General features: G+C 43.6%; 1 protein-coding gene across 9 annotated transcripts in view; it reads left to right on the top strand.

Moving 5' to 3' along the window:
* The window catches only part of ABCB4 (ATP binding cassette subfamily B member 4), a 72,525-nt gene that overhangs the window by 42,186 nt on the left and 4,256 nt on the right, over positions 1-26,083 (top strand). For 8 of the 9 annotated variants that reach the window (XM_027539871.1, XM_027539867.1, XM_027539870.1 and 5 more), the window contains 10 exons: positions 2,612-2,758; positions 5,118-5,222; positions 8,928-9,005; positions 10,610-10,693; positions 11,957-12,160; positions 16,009-16,109; positions 17,642-17,782; positions 20,780-20,936; positions 22,428-22,625; positions 24,943-25,149. In XM_027539871.1, coding sequence (XP_027395672.1) covers positions 2,612-2,758; positions 5,118-5,222; positions 8,928-9,005; positions 10,610-10,693; positions 11,957-12,160; positions 16,009-16,109; positions 17,642-17,782; positions 20,780-20,936; positions 22,428-22,625; positions 24,943-25,149 — 1,422 coding nt within the window. The remainder of the gene's footprint in view (positions 1-2,611; positions 2,759-5,117; positions 5,223-8,927; positions 9,006-10,609; positions 10,694-11,956; positions 12,161-16,008; positions 16,110-17,641; positions 17,783-20,779; positions 20,937-22,427; positions 22,626-24,942; positions 25,150-26,083) is intronic. The other variant, XM_027539873.1, reaches the window with a different exon arrangement.

Genomic DNA, 26,083 nt, shown 5'->3' with positions numbered 1-26,083 from the left:
AGGAGTGTATTTTGATGTTATTTGGAGAAGGCAATGGCACCCCACTCCAGTGCTCTTGCCTAGAAAATCCCATGGATGGAGAAGCCTGGTAGGCTGCAGTCCATGGGGTCGCTAAGAGTTGGATACGACTGAGAGACTTCACTTTGATGTTATTCCCTGATAGCTCAGTTGGTAAAGAATCTGCCTGCAATGCAGGAGACCCTGGCTTGATTCCTGGGTCAGGAAGATCCCCTGGAGAAGGGATAGGGTACCCACTCCAGTATTTTTGTGCTTCCCTTGTGGTTCAGCTGGTAAAGAATCTGCCTGCAATGCAGGAGATGTGGGTTCGATCCCTGGGTTGGGAAGATCCCGTGGAGAAGGGAAAACGTACCCACTCCAGTATTCTTACCTGGATACTCCCATGGACAAAGGAGCCTGCTGGGCTACATCCAGTCCAGGGGGTCACAAAAGAGTTAGACTTGACTTAGCAACTAAGCAACAGTTAATAAAAGCCGAGTGTATTTTACTCTTGTGTTGGCCTGAAGAAACTGATCCTCCTGAGAGTTCATTGCGTCTGTTTTTCCTGCCCACGATGTTATTCACTGCAGAGATAAGAAGGGCTCTTTTAGTAGTCTCAATCTTGGTGTATTTATGGAAAGAGAATAACACTGTATTATTGTGGTGCAATATTATTGTAAGTAAGATAAAGAGTTTCTCCCTTTTTGGCTGTGAAGAATTTGCTTCTCATTTTCTCATTTGTCTGGATAGTTACACTGTTACATCTTTAGAGTCTGGTATTTTAGAGGAGAACTACTCTAGGAGAAATGCAAAATGGGGTAGGCAGAAAATGCCACAATCAATATGACTGTCCTTGGTGCCATCATAGAGGGATAAATGGTGTGCCCAGGGAGAGGGGGAGATTAAATCTGATTAGAAGGACTGTTTGCTTGTGAAAAGCAGCCTGAGCTCCTTTATCAGGCTGGAGGCCAGGTCTAAAAGATAGTGCTAACTAGGGAGGAAAAAAGCCCCTAAAATACAGAGGAGGGGGGTGGTTTGAAAGCAAAGGGCTGAATAGAAACTATTCCTATGTTCTCTATTTTATAGAGACACAAACGTGACCTATTTAAACAACTGTAAGGCCATGGGTTTCCATAGGCACTTATGGTATCAAGTTACTGTGAAACCACCTCTATAATTCAGAATATTCTCCTTTTTATTTTTATTTTTGGGCAGCCCACACAGCCTGTGCAATCTTAGTTCCCTGACTAGGGATTGAACACGGGGCCCTTGGCAGTGAAAATGCTGACAGAGTCTTAACCACTGGACTGCCAGGGAATTCGCTAGAATATTCTCCTTTATGTGACTTAAATCCCTCATGTTTGACCAAACATCAGGTTCAACACTTGCTGAGAAGCTGGTATGTGCCAGGCATTGGGCTGTTTCTAAGGAGATAAAGTGTTGGTCATTCAGTTAGTCTCTCAGTTGTATCCAACTCTTTGCGACCACCATGCACTGTAACCCACCAGGCTCCTCTGTCCATGGGATTTCCCAGCAAGAATACTGGAGTGGGTTGCCATTTCCTTCTGCAGGGGGATCTTCCTAATCCAGGGATCAAACCTGGGTCTCCTGCATTGTAGGCAGAGTCTTTTCCATCTGAGCCATAGTGAAAGCTAAGTCATAATGTTGGGGTCACATAAGCCAAGACATCTTAAAACAAAACAAAGTCACAGAGATGTGTAAACAAACAAACGGGGGGAAAGTCACAAAACAAGCTATGAAGCAGAAGTCTGTAGGGACTGCAGAGTAAAGTTAGTCTGCCCTACCATTAGTAGTGGTGAAAGAAAAGCACGTAGGTACTTTAGTTTTGTGAGTTAGGACATGACAAGGATAAGATGCAAGGCAGGGTTCTGGGCTGAGGAGACCAAGCCCAGGTCCTCAGATGAATCACGGTGTCTTGTGTTGGTGAGGACGCTTAACCGGTCTATTCGTGGGTCTTACCTTGTGTGACCCCAACATCATGACTTGAATTTTAGGGCATCTGGTGCCCAGATCCTGCTTCCGCTCACTTGCTGAGGCTGGGATAGGGAGAGGCTGGTCACACTGTGAGGACTGCTTCTCGGGTGATGGACTACCCCAGCTCAGGCTGTACAGTCCATTTGCTGTCGTTCAGTCACTCGGTCATGTCCAGCTCTTTGCAACCCCGTGGACTCCAGCATTCTAGCCTCCCCTGTCCCTCACTATCTTCCAGAGTTTTCTCAAATGCATGTGTATTAAGTCAGCGATGCCATCCAACCATCTCATCCTCTGTCGTCCCCTTCTCCTCCTGCCTCCAATCTTTCCCAGCATCAGGGTCTTTTCCAATGAGTAGACTCTTCACATGAGGTGGTCAAAGTACTGGGGCTTCAGCTTCAGTCCTTCCAGTGAATATTCAGGGTTGATTTCCTTTAGGATTGACAGGGACATAGTTGACATCTTGTCACATCCTGTCTGACCCTCCCGTGGTCTGCTGTGGCCTAGTCATTCCCTCCGCCCAACTTGTAAGTTCCTGGAGGGCAGGCCAGGCCCTCTCCGGGTCCACACTCTGGTGCCTGTGGTGTTTCTGCCTGTCTGTCTTGATGTGTGTGTGTTCTAGGACGAATCTGTGCCACCGGTGTCTTTTCTGAAGATCCTGAAACTGAACAAGACAGAGTGGCCCTACTTAGTGGTGGGAACCCTGTGTGCCGTTGCCAATGGGGCGCTCCAGCCGGCCTTCTCGGTCATCTTCTCAGAAATGATAGCGGTGAGTGTGGAAACACCACTGGATGGCCTGAGTGAAATCACTCAACCACGAAATCAGTTCTCATGCCAACCCGGTCCACTCTGCAGTAAGGCAGCCTCCAATGAACCTAAGCCAAAGGCTTTAATTCTCTGTTGAGGAAAGCCGTGAGGCAAAAGAAAACGTCGGCCAGTTATGCTTTCAAGGAAATTGGAAACTGTAAGATCCCTGAAGAAGGAAATGGCAACCCATTCCAATAATCTTGCCTGGAGAATCCCATGGACAGAGGAGACTGGCAGGCTACAGTCCATGGGGCTGAAAGAGTCGGACACGACTTAGCGACTAACCCCCTCAAAAGATCCCTGAAGGAGGCATTCTGTTCACTCTCTTCATTCGGGTGAACTGGTGTCATGCTGTGATCCCCACCCTGCTTGTGGAGAGGAGATGCTCACCTCACAGGGTGGTTGGGTGGTGGGGATGGGGGAAGAGTTCACGTCTCAAGGGTTTAAGAGGCCAGGCTCTGGGCTCAGACTGGCCACGCCATTTAATTGCTGTGCTAAGTCGCTTCAGTCATGTCTGACTCTTTGCAGCCCTTGGAGCCCAGCAGGCCCCTCTGTCCATGGGATTCCCCAGGAAAGAATACTGGAGTAGGTTGCCATGCCCCCTCCAGGGCACCTTCCTGACCCAAGGATAGAACTTAGGTCTCTTACGTCTCCTGCCTCTTAAGTGGGTTCTTTGCCATTAGCGCCACGTGGGAAGCCCCAGCTGCTGTGCAAATGCTTCACCTTGTGGCACCTCAGCTGTTCATCTGTAAAATGAACCTACTCCTGGAATGGCTGATGATTAAGAGACGATAAAAACTATACTCCAATAAAAATTTTTAAAAAGAGAGATAAGTAACGATTAATATACAGAAAGCATTTAAGAGTGTCTACCTCAAAGTGAGTATTGAAAAGTGCTATCTACTACATCATTGTTCAGTAATCCATACAAGGCTTGGAGAGGCTGAGACACAGGAGGAAAACTCCTACAATCCAGTTGTTAAATTCCCTGAGGGATGTTTATCAGAAGTGATCAGAAATATCTAAGGCTCCATAAAATCCAACATTTATATTTTATGTCCTTAGTTAATCTCTAATGTTATTGGATAGAATTTTTGTTAGAGTTGAATTATTCCCCATCATATAAAGAATTTATTATGCTTCTGAATTGGAACGTTGGTCTACAATTAAGACCACAAATTAAAAAATAAATGAATTAGGGAGAACCCACCAACTGTTTTTACAGTACAGAATAAGGCAATCCCTGACTCTCTTGCAATTCAAAAACAGTGTGGGCTGTATTTATATGGGGGACCTCTCCTTGGTGTCAAATGGAGCTTTTGGAGATTGAGTAGAAAACAAAATAAACCAAGTCCTGCCCCTAAACAGTTTACTTTCTATTGGGACAGACGCATAACACACACACACAAAACAAGTATATTACATGTCACAGGATCGCAGGCATTTTAAAAGCACAGTCAGGCAGTGGAGGGGCCTGCAGTGGGGGTGCGGTTTCCTGCAGTTTGGTCAGGACAGACCTCTTTGGGCCGAGGGCCTGTGGGGTCGGGGGAGGCAGGTGAGGGGCGGAAGGAGTTCAGGCAGAGGGAGCAGCAGGTGCAGAAGAGGAGGAATAAACATGATGGTGTGCAGCCACACACATCCACGTGTAGTGCTCCAGCCATGGCAGTAACCACGCACAGTGAGTCCTCTACATACGAACCTTCAGGTTGTGAACTTGCAAAGATGCAAACTCACATGCCAGGTCCTGTATGCCAGCTGTTGCACTATGTACTTTACAGGGTTCTGTACTATAAGATTAAAAATATTTCCTTTATTTTTGTGTTCATTTTTTATGTATGCATTTGCGATAAGTATTAGAAACTTGTTTCTATGCAGCTGATCGTATTTGTTGGGGTATCTAGGCTAACTTTGTTGGATTTACAAAAAAAAAATTGGACTTACGAACCTGCTCTTGGAACTGAGCTCATTCATATGTAGGGCACTTACTGTGTTCCTCAAATTCATGGAGACAGGAAGTAGAATGGTGGGACTTGATGGCTAGGGGCAGGGTCGTGGAAGTCCCTGTTGAATGGGTCAGGATTTCATTATGGATGATGAAGACTTCTGGAAATGGATGGTGGCGAAGGTGGCACAACAGTCTGAATATCCTTAACACCACTGTGTAGTACACTTAAATATGTTACATATATTTCACCACAGTTAAAAAAAAAAACACATATTCAAAACCTAGTTTTTAAAATGGGATGCTCAAGCCATTGTTTCTGGGAGGAATATACAAGGTTCATGTAATCCAAGTGGGTATTTTAAATGTTCTCTTGTAGATTTTTGGACCAGGAGACGATGAAGTGAAGCAGCAGAAGTGCAACATGTTCTCATTGCTTTTCTTAGGCCTGGGAATTATTTCCTTTTTTACTTTCTTCCTTCAGGTAGGTATCTGTAATTTGATCTTCTTTATTGAGTCTATATTCAAGTAGAGAATATAGATTAATTATCTATTATATTTTCATTAATTATATGTTAATATAGATTAATTATTGATTAATCAAAGTCCAATAAAAGAAACAGGTTATCCAAACTTTAGCTTTGCTGCTGTATAGCACGGGGATCTCAGCTCGGTGCTCTGTGATGACCCAGAGGGGTGGGAAAGGGGTTGAGTAGGAGGGAGGCTCAAGAGGGAGGGGATATGTGTATCCTTGTATGTATACTTATAGCTGATTAATGCTGTTGTACAGCAGAAACTAACACAACATTGTAAAGCAATTATACTCAAATTTAAATGTTAAAAAAAATTTTAAAACCCTTAGCTTTGATTTGGAGTTTCCAAATCTTAGACTGAAATGAATTAGACTCAGTTGGCACAAGGCTCTTTGAGAGGGCAGAGTCCTAAGTAGTAGACATTGTGACTTCCCTGGGTGCTAAGTTACATCATGATACAGGTTGGCCCTCTGCAGACATTCATTGCCAAGAAGAAAAGAGACTTTAATTCACAGGACAACATAAGTCCCATTTAAACGCAACAAGACATAAACTGAAAAAAATCAGTACAACAGCACTCTCTTTTTGAAACCGAAAGTGTTAGTTGCTCAGTTGTGTCTAGCTCTTTGCAACCCCATGGACTGTGGCCCACCAAGTTCCTCTGTCCATGAGATCATCCAGGAAAGAATACTGGAGTGAGTAGTCATTCCCTACTCTGGGGGATCTTCCCGACCCTAGGATTGAATCTGGGTCTCCCGCATTGCAGGCAGATTCTTTACTATCTAAACCACCTTACTTTTTACATAATATCAAATAACTTCTCTGATCTTTTCCTCCTTAATTGATGAACTGTTTGAAAGAATGCACATTATATTGCATTTAGATATTTTAGATCTGGCGAAAATGAACTAGTAAACTCTGATTGTACTTGTCTACCTAGACTTTTACCAGTGGCTTTTTGTCTCTTTAACTCAGTGCCTTTCTAGTACAATCCATTAAGTCCACAAAATATTTCCTAGTCATGCCTAGTGTGTTTTTCTTTTGCAATTGTTGAGCCAGTGGTAAAAGTAAGCCAAGCTTTTTGTTTAGAGCGATTGCCTTGCTGGTGGCAACTCAGTGTCCAATGTAGCCACAAGCCCCAGTGTGTTAGGGAGTGGAGCTAGTTACAAACACGTGCTGCACCAGCAGTGGACAGATGGCCGGCCCTTGAGCAATCTGCCAGCAAAGGTACTCTAGGAAATTGGCGAACTCTAGGCCTGGACTCCGGAGGCACTGACCACCCATCCTCTCAGCTTAGTGATATGTGCTCCCAAAGAGCACCCCACATGCTTCCACCAACACTCAACATGGCTGGGGACCCATCCCAGGGCCCCAGAAGCAAGCCCAACTGTGGACATCTGGGCTGCTCTCTATAATTAGAAAGAGGGACGTGTCTGGCAAGGATGCTGGGAGAAGACAAGTAGACTGACCATTGGCTGATCTGAGAGCAGGCAGAGCTGTGATGGGGAAGCAGCAAACTCACTTGGAGCCAGGACTAGAGACATCTGTCTACACCTGGGGTCCCCAGCCTCCAAGATCTAATGCTTGATGATCTGAGGTGAAGCTGATGTAATACTAATAGGAATAAAGTGCACAATAAATGTCATGCTCTTGAATCATCCCCAAACCATCTCCCCACCCCATCTGTCAAAAAATTGTCTTCCATGAAACTGGTCTCTGATGCCAAAAAGCTTGGGGACCAATTTTTGTTGTTTTTCAGCCACTCATTCGTGTCTGGCTCTCATGTCTGACTCTTTGCAACCCCATGGACTGCAGCATGTCAGGCCTCCCTGTCCTTCACTGTCTCCCAGAGTTTACTCAAACCCATGTCCATTGAGTCAGTGATGCCATCCAACCATCTCATCCTGCCCCCTCACCCCCTTCTCCTCCTGCCCTCAATCTTTCCCAGCATCAGAGTCTTTTCCAATGAGTCAGCTCTTTGCATCAGGTGGCCAAAGTATTGGAGCTTCAGCTTCAGCATCAGTCCTTCCAATGAATATTAAGGATGATTTCCTTTAGGATTGACTGGTTGGATCTCCTTGCAGTCCATGGGACTCTCAAGAGCCTTCTCCAGCAACATAAATCGAAAACATCAATTCTTTGGCACTCAGCCTTCTTTATAGTCCAACTCTCACATCCATACATGACTACTGGAAAAACCATAGCTTTGACTAGATGGACCTTTGTTGGCAAAGTAATGTCTCTGCTTTTCAATATGCTCTGTACTACAGGAGCCAAAATGCATCTCAACATAGAATTTTGTTACTTGCATTGAAGACTGTTTTGCTTCAAGCAAAGAACACTCTGAAGGTTGTAATTAAGATGGTATTATTATGCAGATGACACCACCCTTATGGCAGAAAGTGAAGAGGAACTAAAAAGCCTCTGATGAAAATGAAAGAGGAGAGTAAAAAAGTTGGCTTAAATCTCAACATTCAGAAAACTAAGATCATGGCATCTGGTCCCATCACTTCATGGGAAATAGATGGGGAAACAGTGGAAACAGTATCAGACTTTATTTTTTTGGTCTTCAAAATCACTGCAGATGGTGATTTCAGTCATGAAATTAAAAGACACTTACTCCTTGGAAGGAAAGTTATGACCAACCTAGATAGCATATTCAAAAGCAGAGACATTACTTTGCCAACAAATGTCCATCTAGTCAAGGCTATGGTTTTTCCAGTGGTCATGTATGGATGTGAGAGTTGGACTAAAAAGAAAGCTGAGCGCCGAAGAATTGATGCTTTTGAACTGTGGTGTTGGAGAAGACTCTTGAGAGTCCCTTGAACTGCAAGGAGATCCAACCAGTCCATTCTAGAGGAGACTGGTCCTGGGTGTTCATTGGAAGGACTAAAGCTGAAACTCCAATACTTTGGCCACCTCATGCAAAGAGTTGAGGAAAAGACTCATGGAAAAGACTCTGATGCTGGGAGAGATTGGGGGCAGGAGGAGAAGGGGGTGACAGAGGATGAGATGGCTGGATGGCATCACCTACTTGACGGACGTGAGTCTGAGTGAACTCCGGGAGTTGGTGATGGACAGGGAAGCCTGGCGTGCTACGATTCATGGGGTAGCAAAGAGTCGGATATGACTGAGTGACTGAACTGAACTGATTCTCACTGAGATATTGTCCCTGAGAATTTTGAAAAGAAGTCTCTTTAGAATAGGTCAGAAGCCAATTTCTAAGACACATTTAAGGATTTTGGTCTTAGGATTCTATTGCATACCAATGATTTACCAGTATATGAATTTTTTATTTTCATTTTTTTATGGAAGTGGAGTTGATTTACAATGTTAATTTCTGCTGTACAGCAAAATGTTTCTGGTATACATATAAAAACATTTAAAAATATTCTTTTCCATTATGGTTTATCTTAGGATACTGAATATAGTTCTCTTTGCTGTATAGTAGGTCCTTGCTGTTTATTCCAGCTGTAATAGCATACCTCTAGCAGCACATGAATTTGAAGTTGGGACTTTGAGTTAGTATCTGATCACAGACTTTGTTATTTGAATAGTTGAGTCACATATAAATATAGAATTCCTTGTGAATACACATACTTGTGTCAGAATGCTTGTGATGATTAAGAGAGACAAGAGGCTTTCTTCTTGCCCAGGGCTTCACGTTTGGGAAGGCTGGTGAGATTCTCACCACGAGGCTTCGGTTGATGGCTTTTAAAGCGATGCTGAGACAGGTAGGTGTGTGCACCGGAGCAGCTTCTTCCTTTCCTTTCGAGCCTCGCTGTGCTGCCCTCTGTGCCGTGGCCCCGGGTGTTTGTGCAGGAACTGGTCAGATCCCCGCTAGCTGCTCTAGTCCTTCAGTATCCAAAGACCTCTTAGGGTTTTCATGGGAATAGGCTTAGCTAATGTAATAAATAGGGGCTAGTATGTCCTGACTTTGGGGGCTTATTTTGCAACTCCCTCTATCCACATGGATACTCTCACTTCAAGGATCTGTCTCTGTTTTCTGGATTCTGTGCAGGCCCTGAGGAGTCACTTGAGACTCCAGGATGCCTTTCAACAAAGGCAACAGTGGTTGGCAGGGGTTCTGCCCAACAGTTGACATGACTTACTATGGGCGTCACCAAATGTTGACCATTGAGTTTTGTTGAGCTCTTCTTCCATGTTAATTCACCTGTTGGTTCACTCAAGTGTCGCTCACTATGTACCAGATGGTGTGCTGGTCTTTGGGACTATCACATGCATTGTCGGCCCTGTCGGGAGGGTGACAGCTTAGTGCAGGACTTTGTGGGAAGATGTGCAAGCATGAATTCTCTATTTTATAGAGAAGGCTTAAGAGAGGGCCAGAATACTATCCATGTAGTCGACAGGAATTGATGACACTCCGGTTCACAGGAGGGCACAGGGCTTGTATCATATTTTGTGTAAGACTTTTTTCAGTGTCTTTTAAACTGTTTCTATGTAGGGAAAATTATTTTATATGAAACTAAAAGATTCTGTGGATGAAGGGCATATAATGAAAATCACATCTAAGACTTTAAATTTTTAGAATTTATGTATTTATTTATTTTTGGTGGCACCGAGTCTTCATTGCTGTGCAGGCTTTTCTCTAGTTGCTGCAAGAGGGGCCTACTCTGTACACCACGGGCTTCTCATGTTGCAGTGCACAGACTCTGGGGCACACACGGGCTTCAGTAGTTGTGACTCCCAGACTCCAGAGCACGGGCTCGATAGTTGAGGTGTGCATGCTTCACTTGACCCATGGCATGTGGGATCTTCTTGGACCAGGGATCAAACTCATCTCGTACATTGGAAGGTAGACTCTTTACCACTGAGCCACCAGGGAGGCCCTAAGACAGACTCTTTAATCCTTGCTTCAAATAAACAAAACTAAGCATGGTGAGAAACCAGGGCTGATGATCTCATGCCTAGAATTTACAAGAAAGAGCCACGTCCAGCCCAGCTCCACCACCCTTTGTGAGAGGAGTGGCCCCATCAGGGAGCGGGTGTTGGGAGCACAGGCTGTGAGCAGTGGGTGGATGGACCCGCAGGCACCACGGTCTCAGGTGAAGCTGGTAGCGAGCTTGGTTGCAATCTGGATAAGCCCTGCCCCCATTGCTGTGCTTTCCGGGCACAGATGGGAGGGGTCCTGTGGGCTCCCAGTGTGTGCTCAGGGCAGGGACCCAGGCTCCCCATCACATGGGAGGTCTCACCTAAACTCCAACACCCAAGTTCAGAGTGGGTACTTCCTCAGCATTGAGAGTTTGAGCTGTTTCATCCGATTTTTCTCTGCTTGTTTTAATCTGGAACTAATTTAAAGGTGTGTTGTGTGCCTTAGGACATGAGCTGGTTTGATGATCATAAAAACAGTACTGGTGCACTTTCTACAAGACTTGCGATGGATGCCTCCCAAGTCCAAGGGGTATGTAGACCTCATTCTACTACTGGTTTTCTTTAACTTGGTTTGGGATAAACATATGGCATAGCTGCCACTGTTAAGCTGCCTCAGCTGCAAATAACAGAAAACTCAAACTTGCCTGAACAACAAAGAGGAAGGTTAGACTTCAAGGCTGATGGATCCATTGGCTCGCAAGTGTCCACAAGGACCCAGGACTCTGTCTGTTGACTCTGAGCAGCTTTCAGTCCTCAGAATTGGCTTCACCCTGAGGCTCCTTCCCTTGTGGCCACAAGGTAGCTTCTGGGAGCAACTGGAGCTATAAGCTTCCTTGTTTTCCATCCAGTGAAAGAGAAGGCATACGTGGACCTCAACCACCAAACGAACACCCTTCCTTTAAATCTAATTTAGATTAATTTGGGTTACATACCCAACCCTGAACCAATAACTGGCTCAAGAGGGTGCTGCCTTCTCCCTGGCTTTCGCCCCTAGCCTTGGAGCTGAGGCCTGTTACACAAAGCTCATTGCTTCTGCACAATGCAAGATGTCACCTATGATGTCCCTATGACATCCCTCATTTTCTGATTGGTGGAAACAGTACTTCATCTTTATGGAGGCTTTCCAGGGGATGGTCTCTTAGGATCTGTACCCTTTGCAACTGATGGTCTCTTGGAGCTCATGAACCTCCCTCTTATACATGTGAAGCAAACAGGCTTTAAAATGACCAGAGTGTCCGAGGTGTATTTCCTCTTTAAACATCGCCTTCAGGAAAAAGTGTATGTACCCCATAGCCTCTCCCCAAAGCAGAGCAGTGATGACTTGGTTCTGTGATGCTGAATTCATGTGGTCAGGAAAGGAGTGAGAGTTGAAAGGCACAGAGAGAGAATAACCTGCAGAGCCTCCCAAGTGATGCATGAGACTACTTTGGGAACCTGATGCAAAGAGCCAACTCATTAGATGCTGGATAAGATTAAGCACAGGAGGAGAAGGGGGTGATAGAGGACTAGATGGTTGCGTGGCATCATAGACTCGATAGACATGAGTATGAGCAAATTCTGGGAGATAGTAAACGACAGGGAAGCCTGGCATGCTGCAGTCCATGGGGCCACAAGAGTTGGACACGACTGAGCGACTAAACAATAACAATCTTGGGTTTATTGTAATGAAAGAGAGCAGATGTTAGCACAGGCATAAATCCCTGTCTCATGGTTCTGAATCAGGAGGCTGAAGGCTGTAGCTCACAGGTCTGAAACTTAAAATACAGCTCCCTCTCTTCTTTTGCTCATCCAGGCCACTGGGACCAGGTTGGCTCTGATTGCACAGAATACAGCTAACCTTGGAACTGGGATTATCATAGCATTCATCTACGGTTGGCAATTAACCCTTTTGCTGTTATCGGTTGTTCCAATTATTGCTGTATCAGGAATTGTTGAAATGAAATTGCTGGCTGGAAATGCCAAAAGAGATAAAAAGGAACTGGAAACTGCTGGAAAGGTGGGTCAAATAAGGCTTCAGCTGATATAAGTATGGTTGTTAAGACATGGGTTTTATTTGATTGATTTGTTACAACATGCGTGTTTTGATAATGTTAGTGCTCTCCACAACTAATGGTGGTCAACACTGAAGATGAAATATCTTACTGTGTCAATGCCTAGAACTTGAAAATGGGATAATTAATGTAAAACTTTTAGCGTATAGAAAGTGCTATATTCAGAAAATTTCTGAGTTTTCAGAGTTCGTTTTACGTTTTACTTTGTACACTGATGCCACTGTTAGGACAAAGGTTACCCCTGTTTTACAGATGAAGAGTCCTTAAAGAAGAGAAATATAAGTGTATTCTAAGTAGACAGTCCTGTTCTTGGTTGTGATTTCTGTAGTTAAGCTAGGCAGCCACCAGAGGGCAGTAATGCTCAGATTTGTAATGGCAATTGGGTACATGCTTAAACTTGGACCTTACTTTGAGCCACTTATTGTTCTAATTATTTATATTTCCCAACTCATCCTCACAAGAATCCTATGAGTCGAGTACTAATGTTCTGCCAATTTTACAAATGCGGAACTCAAGAATGAAACAAGTTAAAGGCATGGCTGGGATTCAAGTCCTGGTCTACTTCAAAGTTCTTTACTATATAGCCTCTTCATATGGGTTTAAATGTGTCTAAACCTACATTTTATTTACACATACATGTATTTAAATGTAAGCGTAGACAACAATCAGGAATTTTTTTACCCTTACTTATGTAAACATTATGCTACATTGAAACATTAAGAGGTGAAGAAATAGTGAAAATTGTGATGTAGTTTCTATAGCACAGCATTTGCAAAACCTTTTCACAGACAATACTGCCTAGGCCTTAATACAGTTATAGTTACTCGAGGTGGGGCAGATAGCATGCCTCGCTCATGGGGAAGAAGAGCAGTCAGCATGATTCCCAGCCTTCAGCTCTCAGGTATCCAGAATCCTGGAAGACCCTCTTGGCTGCTGGCCGTGCCTCCTTTATGGCGTCATTTCCTTGTTTCGTTTGTCACCACTAAACACCACCCCATAGTGCTTGTCTCCTTTCTCCTGAACCCTACTGCTTTTCACATTTCAGAAGGGAAATTGTCAGTAGGTAAAATGAACATCATTTTTTCTTAGACCAGTTACATGGAAGAAAACATCTTGAATCTGGTTAATAGAGCCTTACTTCTGTAAAAATGGCTAATGACATTGAGAGTTGCCAGAGTTTTCTGGCAGGAGCAGGGCTGTTAGAACGGAACAGCTCGGCAAACAAAACGCCACCCTTGATCATCCGTCCTGGCCTTGTAACCGCTCATTATATCATACTGGAGAAGATCCCCCACTTCTCTGGCCTTCAGTTTTCACTTATGTAACGTGAGAAATTGTACCAGATAATGTCACAGGTTCCTTTCAGCTACTACTCTGTTGTTTCAGGGATAAGAGGATGAACAACTCACATTGACCAGTCTGAAATACTTTTAGTAGCTACTTTAACCTAATAATGTTTTTTTTGTTGTTGTTATTTTTTTAATGAGAGGTTAGAAATTGTAAATGTTAATTATCAGCAATTCAATCATATTTCAATTCGGTTTACTCTGTCAACTCCTGATTAACCCAAAATGAGGGTTAGAAAGGTCTTGGAATTTCTGCCCCCACCCCTGCCTTCTGCTCTTCTGCCACATCACTGGTTTGTTTTTTTTTAAGTTTTCATTGACCTGTGTGCAGATTAGTCATGGTTCAGGAACATGGGGACTTGGGATAATTTCCCATTTTCATTTTCCAGAAAAGGCTTAGCAATGAGGGTGTTGGTTGCTGGACTGGGAAGAGGGGAAGGAGGCTGTTTAGTCACCCTCTTGACTCAGGCTCTGCCTGCTGACTGAGATAAGGGGCCTACTGAACCAGCATGAATCCTCGAACCACTTAATCCAGGGACCAGAAAATGAGAAGTTGAGTGAAAATCCTAACATCTAGTTTCTCCTTGTGTAAATTACAAAGCAGGGAAAGTAGAAGAGCATAATGGGTTAAGAGCAGGGACTTGGCATCAAACAGCCTGGTAGGGAATCCTGTCCCACCTACTCATGAACTCTGGAGCCTTAGGCAAGTCACTTCTGTGCTCTGTGCCTTGGCTCCTCACCTGTGCAAACAGGAATAAGAACACGGACCTCACAGGGTTGTCACATGAGGTAATATCTGGCACAGAGTAAAAGCCAATCTGCATTCTCTATTCTGGGGCTTCCAAGGTGGTTCAGCGGTAAAGAATCCACCTGCAATTTGGGAGATGCAGGAGATAGGGGTTTGATCCCTGGATCGGAAAGATTCCCTGGAAGAGGAAATGGCAACCCACTCCAGTATTCTTGCCTGGGAAATTCCATGGGCAGAGGAGCCAGGCGGGCTACAGTCCATGGGGTTGCACAGAGTCAGACATGACTGAGCACATTTTCTATTCCAGCTGTGATTACTGTTAGATGTTTCATTTATAATAAAGATAAAAGGCTCTTCAGCTTGAAGTATTGAATATCTTTCTTTCATCGGGTTCCAGAAGCTGAGAACTGAGATAAAAGTCTCCAACCTAAGATTTCATTTTAGATTTTTGTCTCATGCTCCTTGTGCCAATGGTTTAAATGAATCAACTGCAGAACTCTGATTTAAGCCAAATAGCAGAGTCACAGACAATTAACTTCAGTCAGGGTTGGTTTAGCTGTCACAATCAGAAAACCGCTCTGGCGGATTTGGGTCAAAGGGTTTGCTATAAGGACATGCGAGAGTGTGGGGAACACAGACAGCTGATGGTAACTGCAGGGTCCCCAGCGGCTCCTCTCTTAGAGCCACTAGCTCTCTCATCTCTGAGTCTGTCTAGACATTTGTTCTGTTCCTCAGTCGCTGAATATTCAGGCCAGCTTCCTACGCATGCCCTGCTGACCTTAACCTCTGTATCTGCAGGGCCTCCCAAGTCACAGAGTTGCCTTCAAGTGCAGAAACTAAATCCAAGTGGCCTAAATCAGTCAGATGTCTGTCCTGGTTTCATCATTAAGGCCAGGTCATGGTGCTTACAACTGGAATGTTCTCAAATGAGGATAAGCATTTTCTTTACTGTAGAAAGCAGTGTAAGAAGCAGTGTACCTTAGGGAAGAAATGATTGCACCTTCAGTAGGCCCTTAGAAATCACTTGGGGTTTCTCAGGTGGCTCAGTGGTAAAGAACCCGCCTGCCAACACAGGAGACTCAGTTCCTGAGTTCGGGAGATCCCCTGGAGGAGGAAATGGCAACCCCCTCCAGTATTTTTGCCTGGAGAATCCCATGGTTAGAGGAGCCTGGCAGGCTACAGTCCATGGGGTCACAGAGAGTCGGACATGACTGAAATGACTTAGCATGATTATCTCTTCTAAGATCCTTACCCTATAAAGAAAGCAAAGTCACAGAGGGGTTGGACTAAAGCCAGTCAAGTAACTGCCTGGTGGCAAGGCTGGGAAGAGAATTAGGTTTCATGTCCAGACCACTGTTCTTGCCCTAAGCTGCTCTGTGTCTCAGCATAGGGCATAAGAAGGCTTGCCCACCATACATAATAGCACAACCAGTGGTGCTTTTAAGATGCCCCAGGATTCTCACAGAGCTTGTCATGAATAACACATTATGACCATGCTCTACAAACTGAAGGAATTGAAAACTCATCAATGCAAGCTTTGGAGTTCTTTGGACCTAGCCCTGAGACTTATTTATATATAATATATTATATATATAATAAATACATGTATATTTATTATTTATTTATTTCAGAAGTATTATTATTTATTATTTCAGAAGTAAAAACCCCACTTCTAATCCAGGTCTGTTCTATGTTACAGATTGCAACAGAGGCAATAGAAAATATTAGGACAGTTGTATCCTTGACCCAAGAAAGAAAATTTGAATCCATGTATGTTGAAAAATTGTATGGAGCTTACAGGTAATGAGCATATGATTGTTACTAAGAACCTTGTATTACTGATTGCAATTTTTAGGCTGAATTTTTGATTGCAGTTTTTATTGCTGCTGCAAACAATGATATGATTATAAGGATGACCTTTTTTCAATAATTATCTCACTGAAAACAAGCAATTTTTTGATGCAGTTGGACTATAGGATTGGATTTTTACATCTCTTATAAAAATAGTACAATTGGGTCTCTGAGAGCTAACAGGAACAGAGGGCTGCACAAGTACGTTTTTTTTGTTTTTTTTTTTTAACCAGTGCAGGCAACATAAACAACCCATCTGGTGATTCAGGGTAAATATTGTTTTAGGCAGTTCCTCAAGCCTTTATTTTCTTTGGATTGTGTAAGATTAAACCAAAGATGAGACTTGCTTTGGGGTTAAAGTGTTCTCTAGATGAGGGCCAGATCCAACCTATCCTGAAAACAAAGACACACAGTCTGTTTCTCTCGTTTATTTTTGAGCAACTCAACAAACCTCCAGCATCTGTTTGCCACTTGTTTCCAACTAGGGCCCGTTCTCACGAATGGATATATTTTAGCACTAACAGAACCGAACACAAGCTGAATCACAACTTTGTGGACTAGAACAGTGGTTTTGAACACTTACATATTTGGACAGAGATAGTTGTGAATTTCTCAGTGTATCCACCTTCTTAGTTATGCATACTTCACACAGTGACATTTTTCTGTCCCTTTGATGTTTGACATACATGTCAGGAGCACTGTAAATTGTTCAGTACCATTAAGTATTGTAATACTATGCTTACAGCACATAAGTTAAACTAGCCAAATAAGTAATACTTTGAATTTTCCCTCTTGCCAAGTGCCTTCCTTCTAATCTGAAAGTAAATGAATTACTATTCTTTTGGAGGATTTATAATAATGAAGTGTAATAAAGTAGCGAAACTAGTAGAGGAAAGCATGAGGTCTAATTAGAAATGGTGTAGAACAAATTGTGTTTGGGCTGGTGGGATCCAGTTCCAGGAAGAAGTTCTGGTGTGCCTGTGTGGACCTCACTGACCCTACTTTTCTGAATCCAAAACAAGAACAGACTATAATCCAAAACATAAAAGACTATAACTAGTCACAGAAGACGAGATAATAATATTAGACAATCGAATAGACAACTCAAACTTCAGTCTTAACTCTGACATCCTTTATTTTTGACACCACAATCATGTTTATATCATGTGTTGAATGTCTGAATTACTAGATATTCATGTGTAATAAGAATAGCAACTATCATTTGAACATCCTCTGTGAGCTAGGTACTGTGCTAGACATTCATATTGTCTATTTAGATCTCAAAGCAGTTTTGTGATATCCTGGTCATCCCCCTCTTACAAATCAGAAAACTGATATATAGAGAGGTTAAATCACCTCCTCTGATTATAACTGGGAGCAGAATTTAATGGGTAGACTAAACTTAGAAGCTGTGCTGTTTGTATAACCCAGGGTTAAAGAGGCTGAAGAGATGGTTACAGATATATTAATTTGCTTTTCAGGAATTCTGTGCGGAAGGCACATGTCTATGGGATTAGTTTTAGTATTTCACAAGCATTTATGTATTTTTCCTATGCTGGTTGTTTTCGATTTGGTGCCTATCTCATCGTAAATGGACACATGCGCTTCAGAGATGTTATTCTGTAAGTAATCTTTTAAATTTATTGAGATTATTCCATAACAGAGCTTCAGTAGGTCTATTCAAAAGTTTGTAGTAGACTGAAAAACTAATTTATGATGAAGCCACAGAGTTGAATCTACTCTAGAAATTGGATGTTGTCAGTACTCCAAGGATAGTTTCATTTATCGAGTGGACTGAAGTCAACCAAGCTAGTGAACACGATCATAAACCAGACTTCTAGTAATACATAGGACAGGAGGATAGCCGGTATTCTCAATGTGGAAATAAAACATAGTTAGAAAACTATGAGAGGTTAAATAGCTTACCATTTATGGTCAACCAAAGATGGCCTTGCCAGTGGGATAGGAATGCATGACTGAAATCTGGGAAAGACTCTCTTCCCTAACCAGACCTGGGATGACCCTGCCCACTTTTGCCTCTTAGCCTTCCTATTGTCTTGGTTTCCAAGGCTAACCAATGGTCTTTCAAAATATGCCAAATACATTCAATTAGGTTGCAGTCTAGTCTTGCCAAGGGGAAGCTATTCTTTTAAGATCACTTGGGATATTTCTGGTGTGATGGGATGATTTTTAAAGCAGTAGCAAACAACTTAAAAAAAAAAAAACAGGGTCAAGACAGACAAAGCAAAAGAGTTTACAAGCTGTTCTTTTGTTTTCATCCAAAATTAAAATAACCATGAAAAAGGAATATGTATCTTTGCATCAGTCAGGATCCTAGCAGGGACAAATGGTCTTAACAAAGTACAGGGTCTCTCTAATTGGGAGAGTAGCATTGACATATATAAATGACCATGTATAAAATAGATAACTAGTGGGAAGCTGCTGTATAGCACAGGGGGCTCAGCTCGGTGCTCTGTGATGACCTAGAGGGGAGGGGTGGGGTGGAGGAGGGAGCTCAAGAGGGAGGGGATATATGTATACATTGTTGTACAGCAGAAACTAACACAACATTGTAAGGCAATTATCCTCCAGTTAAAAAAATTAAGGGTCTATTTTTAAAGGTGTGAGATGTATAACCCAGCAGCAGTGCCTAGCTAGGAACCACCAAGATGTTACTTAAGCCTAAAGGGCAAGAAGAGGGAGGGATTTTCAGAACCCAGCATGCGGTATTGGGGGGAACACCACAACTGTCCACCACAACACATGCCCTGGCCCCTCTCCTCCAGCCTCCATCCCTGCTATGCTGGTCTTTGCTAAATGCCATCAGGAGCCAGAGGAGCAGGAAACCTTTTGATGCAGACCCTGTAGGTCAGCCTCCAAGGCACAGAGGAAGGAGGATGGCGTCAGGTAGAGATGGAGAGTGGAAAGTGGTTTCAGACAGATGCAAACAGCCAGTTGGGAATTACCACTCGAAGTATGCATACTGTCTTAGAAAAATACCATCAAAGAAATTGGGCCTGCTTTTGAAAGCTGTCTTATTTTTATCTTTAAAATGTTAAATTCTGGGTAATTGAAAGATAGCCTTTAAAGTCTTTCATACCAAGGCTGCATTGCAGGCTCTATAGGAAGGCCAGGCAGCTAGCTATGGGTGAGCTGTTCATCTCTCTTTGAAAATTTGATTTTTGGTAATCAACCTTCTCAGGTATTTACATGAATACTCTACCCACCATCCCCAGCCTCGTGTACTTAAAACACACTTTAATAATTAGGTTTATACTTTGCTGCACAGCAGTAATTAACGCAATCTTATAAAATCAACTATACTTCAATTTTTTAAAAAGAATTTAAAAATAGAAAAAAATTAACTTACAAACCAAAAGAAGAAGCCAAGTGCCATGATACCCAGTCCAGAATTATCTAATCTGTATCAGGGTACAGAAGCAAAGCAGAGAAGATTCAGTGCATGGAGTTTGATTCAATTTGATTCAGGTTTTTTCAAGCTTGTGGAACTTCAGTCTCACTTATTTGAATGTAGCTCAAAGAGACAATACAAACAGCTTAAAAAAAAAACAAAACACCTTAGAAGTTTGGGGGAAATTTTTTTTAAGTTCTCCATTATTATTAGAGATCTTCCTACACTCCTCTTTCTTTGGGGAGCTCTGATGCCAGAAGTAAATAGCTTTGTAAATGGCACTAATTGTAAAGAACCCACCTGCCAATGCAGGAGACATTAAGGTATGCAGTTTCAATCCCTGGGTCAGGAAGATCCCCTGGAGGAAGGCACAGCAATCTACTCCAGTATTCTTGCCTTGAGAATCCCATGGACAGAGGAGCCTGGTGGGCTATGGGGTCACAAAGAGTCGGACACGACTGGGCAACTGAGCATGCACACGAAGATCTCAGAATCTTTAGTTCTTCCTAGAAGTTATCATCCATATCCATTCTTTTAACTGGAGAATAGACCTTTGGTTAAGATGATTGCTTTTTTGAGGGTTGTAGCAATAGATATTTTACTTATAAGAGAAAAGCTGTTTGTAGTAAAGGCTTATTTTGCCTAATAAGAATTCTTTAAGCATAGTGCCGATGATTATCATTTGCCCAGTGGAGAGGTGGGGAGTGGGGGTGTGGAAGCCACTGTCTGAAGGTTAGGGCTGTAGAGTCAGGAGGAAGTCTCGCTCCTGATCTGGTCCTGATCAAGTCCCTTCAGCACCCAGAGCTCCAGTTCCCTCAACTCTAAACTCAGTAGAATTACCTGAGAATTGTCAGTAGAATTATCACAACTCGGATTCTCTGATCAGGAACTTCTGGAGAGAAAAGGACTTTACAAAGTTCCACGAAATCCAGGAAATGAGAAGTCCTGAAGGAAGTCAGAGCATGCTTAGTTGTGTCCAACTCTTTGTGACCCTATGGACTGCCACACGCCAGGCTTCCCTGTCCTTCAGGATCTCCCAGAGTTTGCTCAAACTCATGTCCATTGAGTCAGTGATACCATCTAACCATCTCATCCTCTGTCATCCCCTTCTCCTCCTGCCCTCTGTCTTTGCCAGCATCAGGGTCTTTGCCAATGAGTCAGCTCTTTTATATAAACTAATTTTCAAAATCCCTCTGCTTCCATCTAGGGTGTTCTCAGCGATTGTGTTGGGCGCCGTGGCTCTAGGACATGCTAGTTCCTTTGCTCCAGACTACGCTAAAGCCAAGCTGTCTGCAGCCCACTTATTCAAGCTGTTTGAAAGACAACCTCTGATTGACAGCCACAGTGAAGAAGGCCTGAGGCCCGTGAGTTCCTTGCTGTCTCATAAGCACTTGGTTAATTTTTTCCTCAAGGTTTTCTGTCTGCTAGATCATGTCGACTGGAAAAAAAAGAAAAAAAGCACAATGTGAGAGTTGTGAGTTAAGTTTTATTTGGGGCAAAATGAGGCCAATAGCCAGGAGACAGCACCTCAGATAGCTCTGAGAGACTGCTCCAAAGAGGTGGGGGGAACATCAGTGTTCCATTTGATTTTACTGAAGGGGGTACCTGCCGTCAGGCACACGTTTTGGCAGAGGTTTTCTGCTAGTCACAAGTAACAGATGTCTCTGCTAATGATTTTAGTGCTTTTCTAGTTATGAGATGATGCAAGAAACTGGGTTCATAAAATTCTCTCCTGAAAATGTCTGTCTGCTGGCCTGTTCTGCCAGTGTTTTCCCAGAGCATAGGGTGCCTCATTCCTCATCTCCGCCCTGAACTCCTTTCAGGGGGTGTTCAAGGTCAGCGGCTGCAGCAGTTTGTGGCTTAGCCCTTGTAGATGAGAGGCAGATGTCAAGTGGCAGTCGTAATCACAGGATACATTTGTAGTGATTACGCTGACACTGACTTCACTAGCTTTGTGATAGTTACAGGGCCAATAATATTTGGCCAACTTTCCTGGCATTTTCAAATTTCATAGGGGGTTGCAAGGATTCTGAAGTTGAGCACATCAAAAGTAAAAAAAAAAAAAACAACAACCAAATATCCAGATGTACTAGAACTAAATAATTTCCATGAAAATTGAGTCATCTGCAGGGAAGGTATGTGGCTTTAATACTGTGAGTAACTGCATTAGCAATTTGGCTTTCATCACCTAGTATAATGCTGCTGCTCAGTCGCTTCAGTTGTGTCCGACTCTGTGCGACCCCATAGACGGCAGCCCACCAGGCTCCTCTGTCCGTGGGATTCTCCAGGCAAGAACACTGGAGTGGGCTGCCATGTCCTTCTCCACCTAGTATAATGACTGTGTTATAAATGGTAGGACGGCTACTTTATTCGGTGTAGGAGGATAAAATTACTGCGCCAAGTGAATGAGTTAAAGAGGCCGCAGGGCTTGAGTTAAGGGCTATCCACCAAGACTGCTCTAAATCCCCACCCCTTTGAGCCTTGAACCATTGACTTGGCTTCTGCTGCAAAATTATTTGGGAACACTAAATATTTGTCTTCAGTGACCCAGAAATTTTGAGTTTAGACAACAACACTACAACTCTCTCTACTCTAACCTGAACCCCTGGTTCCCATATTCATTTTGTATATATAACAACTCTAAAATATGACCCTCTTTAACCTGTAGCCCTGGTTCCCATCTTTATTTTATAACAACTTGCTACCAATACTAACTGGTGCTACTACTTGTACTGAACACGGATTTTATGTTACTCTGCTGTAGTGTCTGTTAAAGCCTCCTTGAATTTATACTTTTTATTCCAATGATTTATCAGACTAATTATAATAGCAATATAAACATACCTATTTTTTAGGATAAGTTTGAAGGGAATGTGACACTTAATGAAGTTGTGTTCAACTACCCCACCCGGCCAGATGTGCCTGTGCTTCGGGGGCTGAGCCTGGAGGTGAAGAAGGGCCAGACACTGGCCCTGGTGGGAAGCAGCGGCTGTGGGAAGAGCACGGTCGTCCAGCTCCTGGAACGATTCTATGATCCCTTGGCTGGCACAGTGGTGAGCATGCTTTCTGAGATCAGTTCAGTTCAGTTCAGTTGCTCAGTCGTGTCCGACTCTTTGCGACCCCATGAATCGCAGCACGCCAGGCCTCCCTGTCCATCACCAACTCCCAGAGTTCACTCAAACTCACATCCATTGAGTCAGTGATGCCATCCAGCCATCTCATCCTCTGTCGTCCCCTTCTCCTCCTGCCCCCAATCCCTCCCAGCATCAGAGTCTTTTCCAATGAGTCAAGTCTTCTCATGAGGTGGCCAGAGTACTGGATTTTCAGCTTTAGCATCATTCCTTCCAAAGAAATCCCAGGGCTGATCTCCTTCAGAATGGACTGGTTGGATCTCCTTGCAGTCCAAGGGACTCTCAAGAGTCTTCTCCAACACCACAGTTCAAAAGCATCAATTCTTAGGCTCTCAGCTTTCTTCACAGTCCAACTCTCATATCCATACATGACCACAGGAAAAACCATAGCCTTTCTGAGATCAGTAACCTGATTTAAGGCACTATCGGGCAAGACCTATAATCTTAATGAAAAAATGACCCCATTCTGTGGATCCCAAACTGGTGCCCACAGTCAGACAAATATATGGGTAGAGTATCTGGAACTGAGTGGAGTTCAGAAAGGACTGAGTATGAAGTTGATCTCTACCCCACCCTGGGCCCTTTGCACCAGCCGGATCCCCTCTGCGTGAACATACATTCGCTTCCTGGGTTATAAAGGTAACCACACACTCCTGCCAGAGTTCTAAGCAGATTCCCAGACTCCCTCCCCTCCCTTCTGCTTGGCTATCTCTCTAACCCTGAATTTGAGGCTCTCTTTGATCCTTACCTCCAGGCCTCTAATATTTGGCTTTTAGCATTGATGTTGTTGGTGTCTAGCCCCTGGCCCTCTTCGAGCGGAAGTGTGGCTCTTACCAATAATGCGTGCATCTCCCATTACCTTGGGATGGTACCCACCGATCTGGCCCAGGGAGCCAACCCGTGTAGACAGTCACCAGAATGTTAAATCTTCTTGAGTTGTTTCTTTGGGGGAAAATCTTACGTTTCCACTATTACAATTCCTGTGAAGATATGAATATGGGCAAACCAGCTCAACAGTGCTCTGCAGATATGCTGTGCTAATCCTCCAGTGGGGATTTCTTTCTTAAAAGGCCAAGACTAGTTGGACTCGTGTATTTCTTCACCGTGTCCTTTGCACTGTGGAAGCTGTTTCCTCACTTAGCACATCACAAGGCTCCTCTAAAAGCATCAGGCATCCTGCTTCCAACAAACCCGAAAATAAAACCACCACCAAAGATAAAGATCCTACTCTTGAGCTTGTCCACTTTCAGCTGAGTTCTTGTCCTGTGTGTCAGTTAGTCAGTCCTGTCCAACTCTGTGACCCCATGGACTGTAGCCCACCAGATTCTTCTGTCTGTAGAATTTTCCAGGAAAGAATACTGGAGTGGGTTCCCATTCCCTTCTCCAGGGGATCTTCTCGACCCAGGGATTGAACTCCAGTCTCCTGCATTGGCAGGCAGATTCTTTGCCATCTTAGCCAACAGTTAGGGTAGGTGAAGACTGCTAGTTCTCAGGGGAAAGAGAGGTGAGGTGGGTAAGACAGGAGATAGCAGCTTTCAGAATGTGGGGCCCTGCTACTGATCTGCTTTTCTTCCTGGTGTGCCTGGAGAAGGGGCACAGTGTCAAGGTGAAAGGTCAGAGCTGATCAGGCGACAGCAGACAGAAGTAGGACACTGCATTGCTTGCTTCTTTTTTTTTTTAATTAATTGGCTCAGACGGTTAAGCGTCTGTCTACAATGTGGGAGACCAGGGTTCGATCCCTGGGTCAGGAAGGTCCCTGGAGAAGGAAATGGCAATCCACTCCAGTACTATTGCCTGGAAAATCCCATGGAAAGAGGAGCGTGGTAGGCTACAGTCCATGGGGTCGCAAAGAGTCGGACACTACTGAGCAATCTTCACTGTAATTTTAATTGGAGGCTAATTACTTTACAATATTGTGGTGAAGGCAAAGGATGGTACACTTGCCTAGATGAAGGCAGACAGGAACAGAGAGAGTAATGTGGAAAGACAGGGCCAAATGTGCTACCGTTTTCTGAGGTAGAATAAGAAAGGGATGGCTGAGTTGCCGTAAAAAAAAAATCTTTTTGTTGGCTGTGTGGGCCTTACAGGCTCTTACTGTGTAAGAGCTTACAGGCGGTGAGGCTTGGTATTTCACAAGCTGCCGATGTCCATGTGCCACAGTCTCTTAGTAACATACTGCTCAGTTTTTTTGTTGCTGTTGTTGAAGTCCTTCTTACAGTTTGTGGGGTCTGGTTTTCAGCTTCTAGATGGTCACGAAGCAAAGAAGCTCAACGTCCAGTGGCTCAGAGCCCAACTTGGAATCGTGTTGCAGGAGCCCGTCCTGTTTGACTGCAGCATTGCCGACAACATTGCCTATGGGGACAACAGCCGGCCTGTAACCATGCCTGAAATTGTGAGCGCAGCCAAAGCAGCCAACATCCATCCTTTCATTGAGACCTTGCCCCACGTAAGTGAGCTGGTGACTTCCTGGATGAGGTCGGAATCAACTGCACACCGTGTTCCTCCTCCAGCAGGTCCCAGAGTTGGCCTCTGTACTAGCACTGTGGCCTTGGACTACACACTGAAGTCCATGATACCAAGTTTCCTTATTGGTAAATGGAAATATTAGTTGTGGTGTTTATCTTGTACCAATGTCATGGAAAGCAAGTGAGGCAATTGTTAAGTCACCTCAAACTGTTTGCTATGGGCTGCATTTGGACTAAAGCTGTTTGCTTTGTCCCTTATGGCACTTTTTTAATGAAACATTTTATTTCGAGGTAATCACAGATTCACATGCAGTTGTAAGGAATATGGAGATCATATGTACCTTTGACCTAGTTTTCTCCAATGACATCTTGCAAAAGTGATAGAGTATTGCAACCATGATACTAATTTGATACAGCCCACTGACCTTATTCAGAATTTGCTGGTTTTGCTTGTATGCATTTGTACACATAGTTCTCTTCACTTTTATTGCCTGTGTAGACTCACATCCACTGCTCCAGTCAGGATATGGAACGTTTTCATCACCACAGATTCCTCATGTTACCTTTCTGTAGACACTCCCCTCCTTCTTACTCTCTCTCCCCACAACCCCTGGCAACAAATAACTGTTCTCCATTTGTGTCATACTTTCAGAATGTTATATAACCACATGAGATTAGCATTTTCACTCAGCTGTAAATCCCTGAAGCTCTTGGGTATGGACTGTAGTTCATGCCTTTTTATTACTGAATCAGATGGATATATGGTCTGGATGGCCTTTTAAAATTTTTTATTGGAGTATAGTTGGTTTACAGTGTTGTGTTAGTTTCAGGTATACACAAAGTGAATCATATATATATATAGATTGTACATTATGTATATGTGTGTCTCCACATACACCCAACTTTCAGATTCTT

This window comes from Bos indicus x Bos taurus, chromosome 4 (assembly GCF_003369695.1).
Source record: "Bos indicus x Bos taurus breed Angus x Brahman F1 hybrid chromosome 4, Bos_hybrid_MaternalHap_v2.0, whole genome shotgun sequence".
NCBI lineage: Eukaryota > Metazoa > Chordata > Mammalia > Artiodactyla > Bovidae > Bos > Bos indicus x Bos taurus.
The sequence above is the reverse complement of the archived record's forward strand: the minus strand, read 5'-3'. Positions and strand labels throughout refer to the sequence as shown.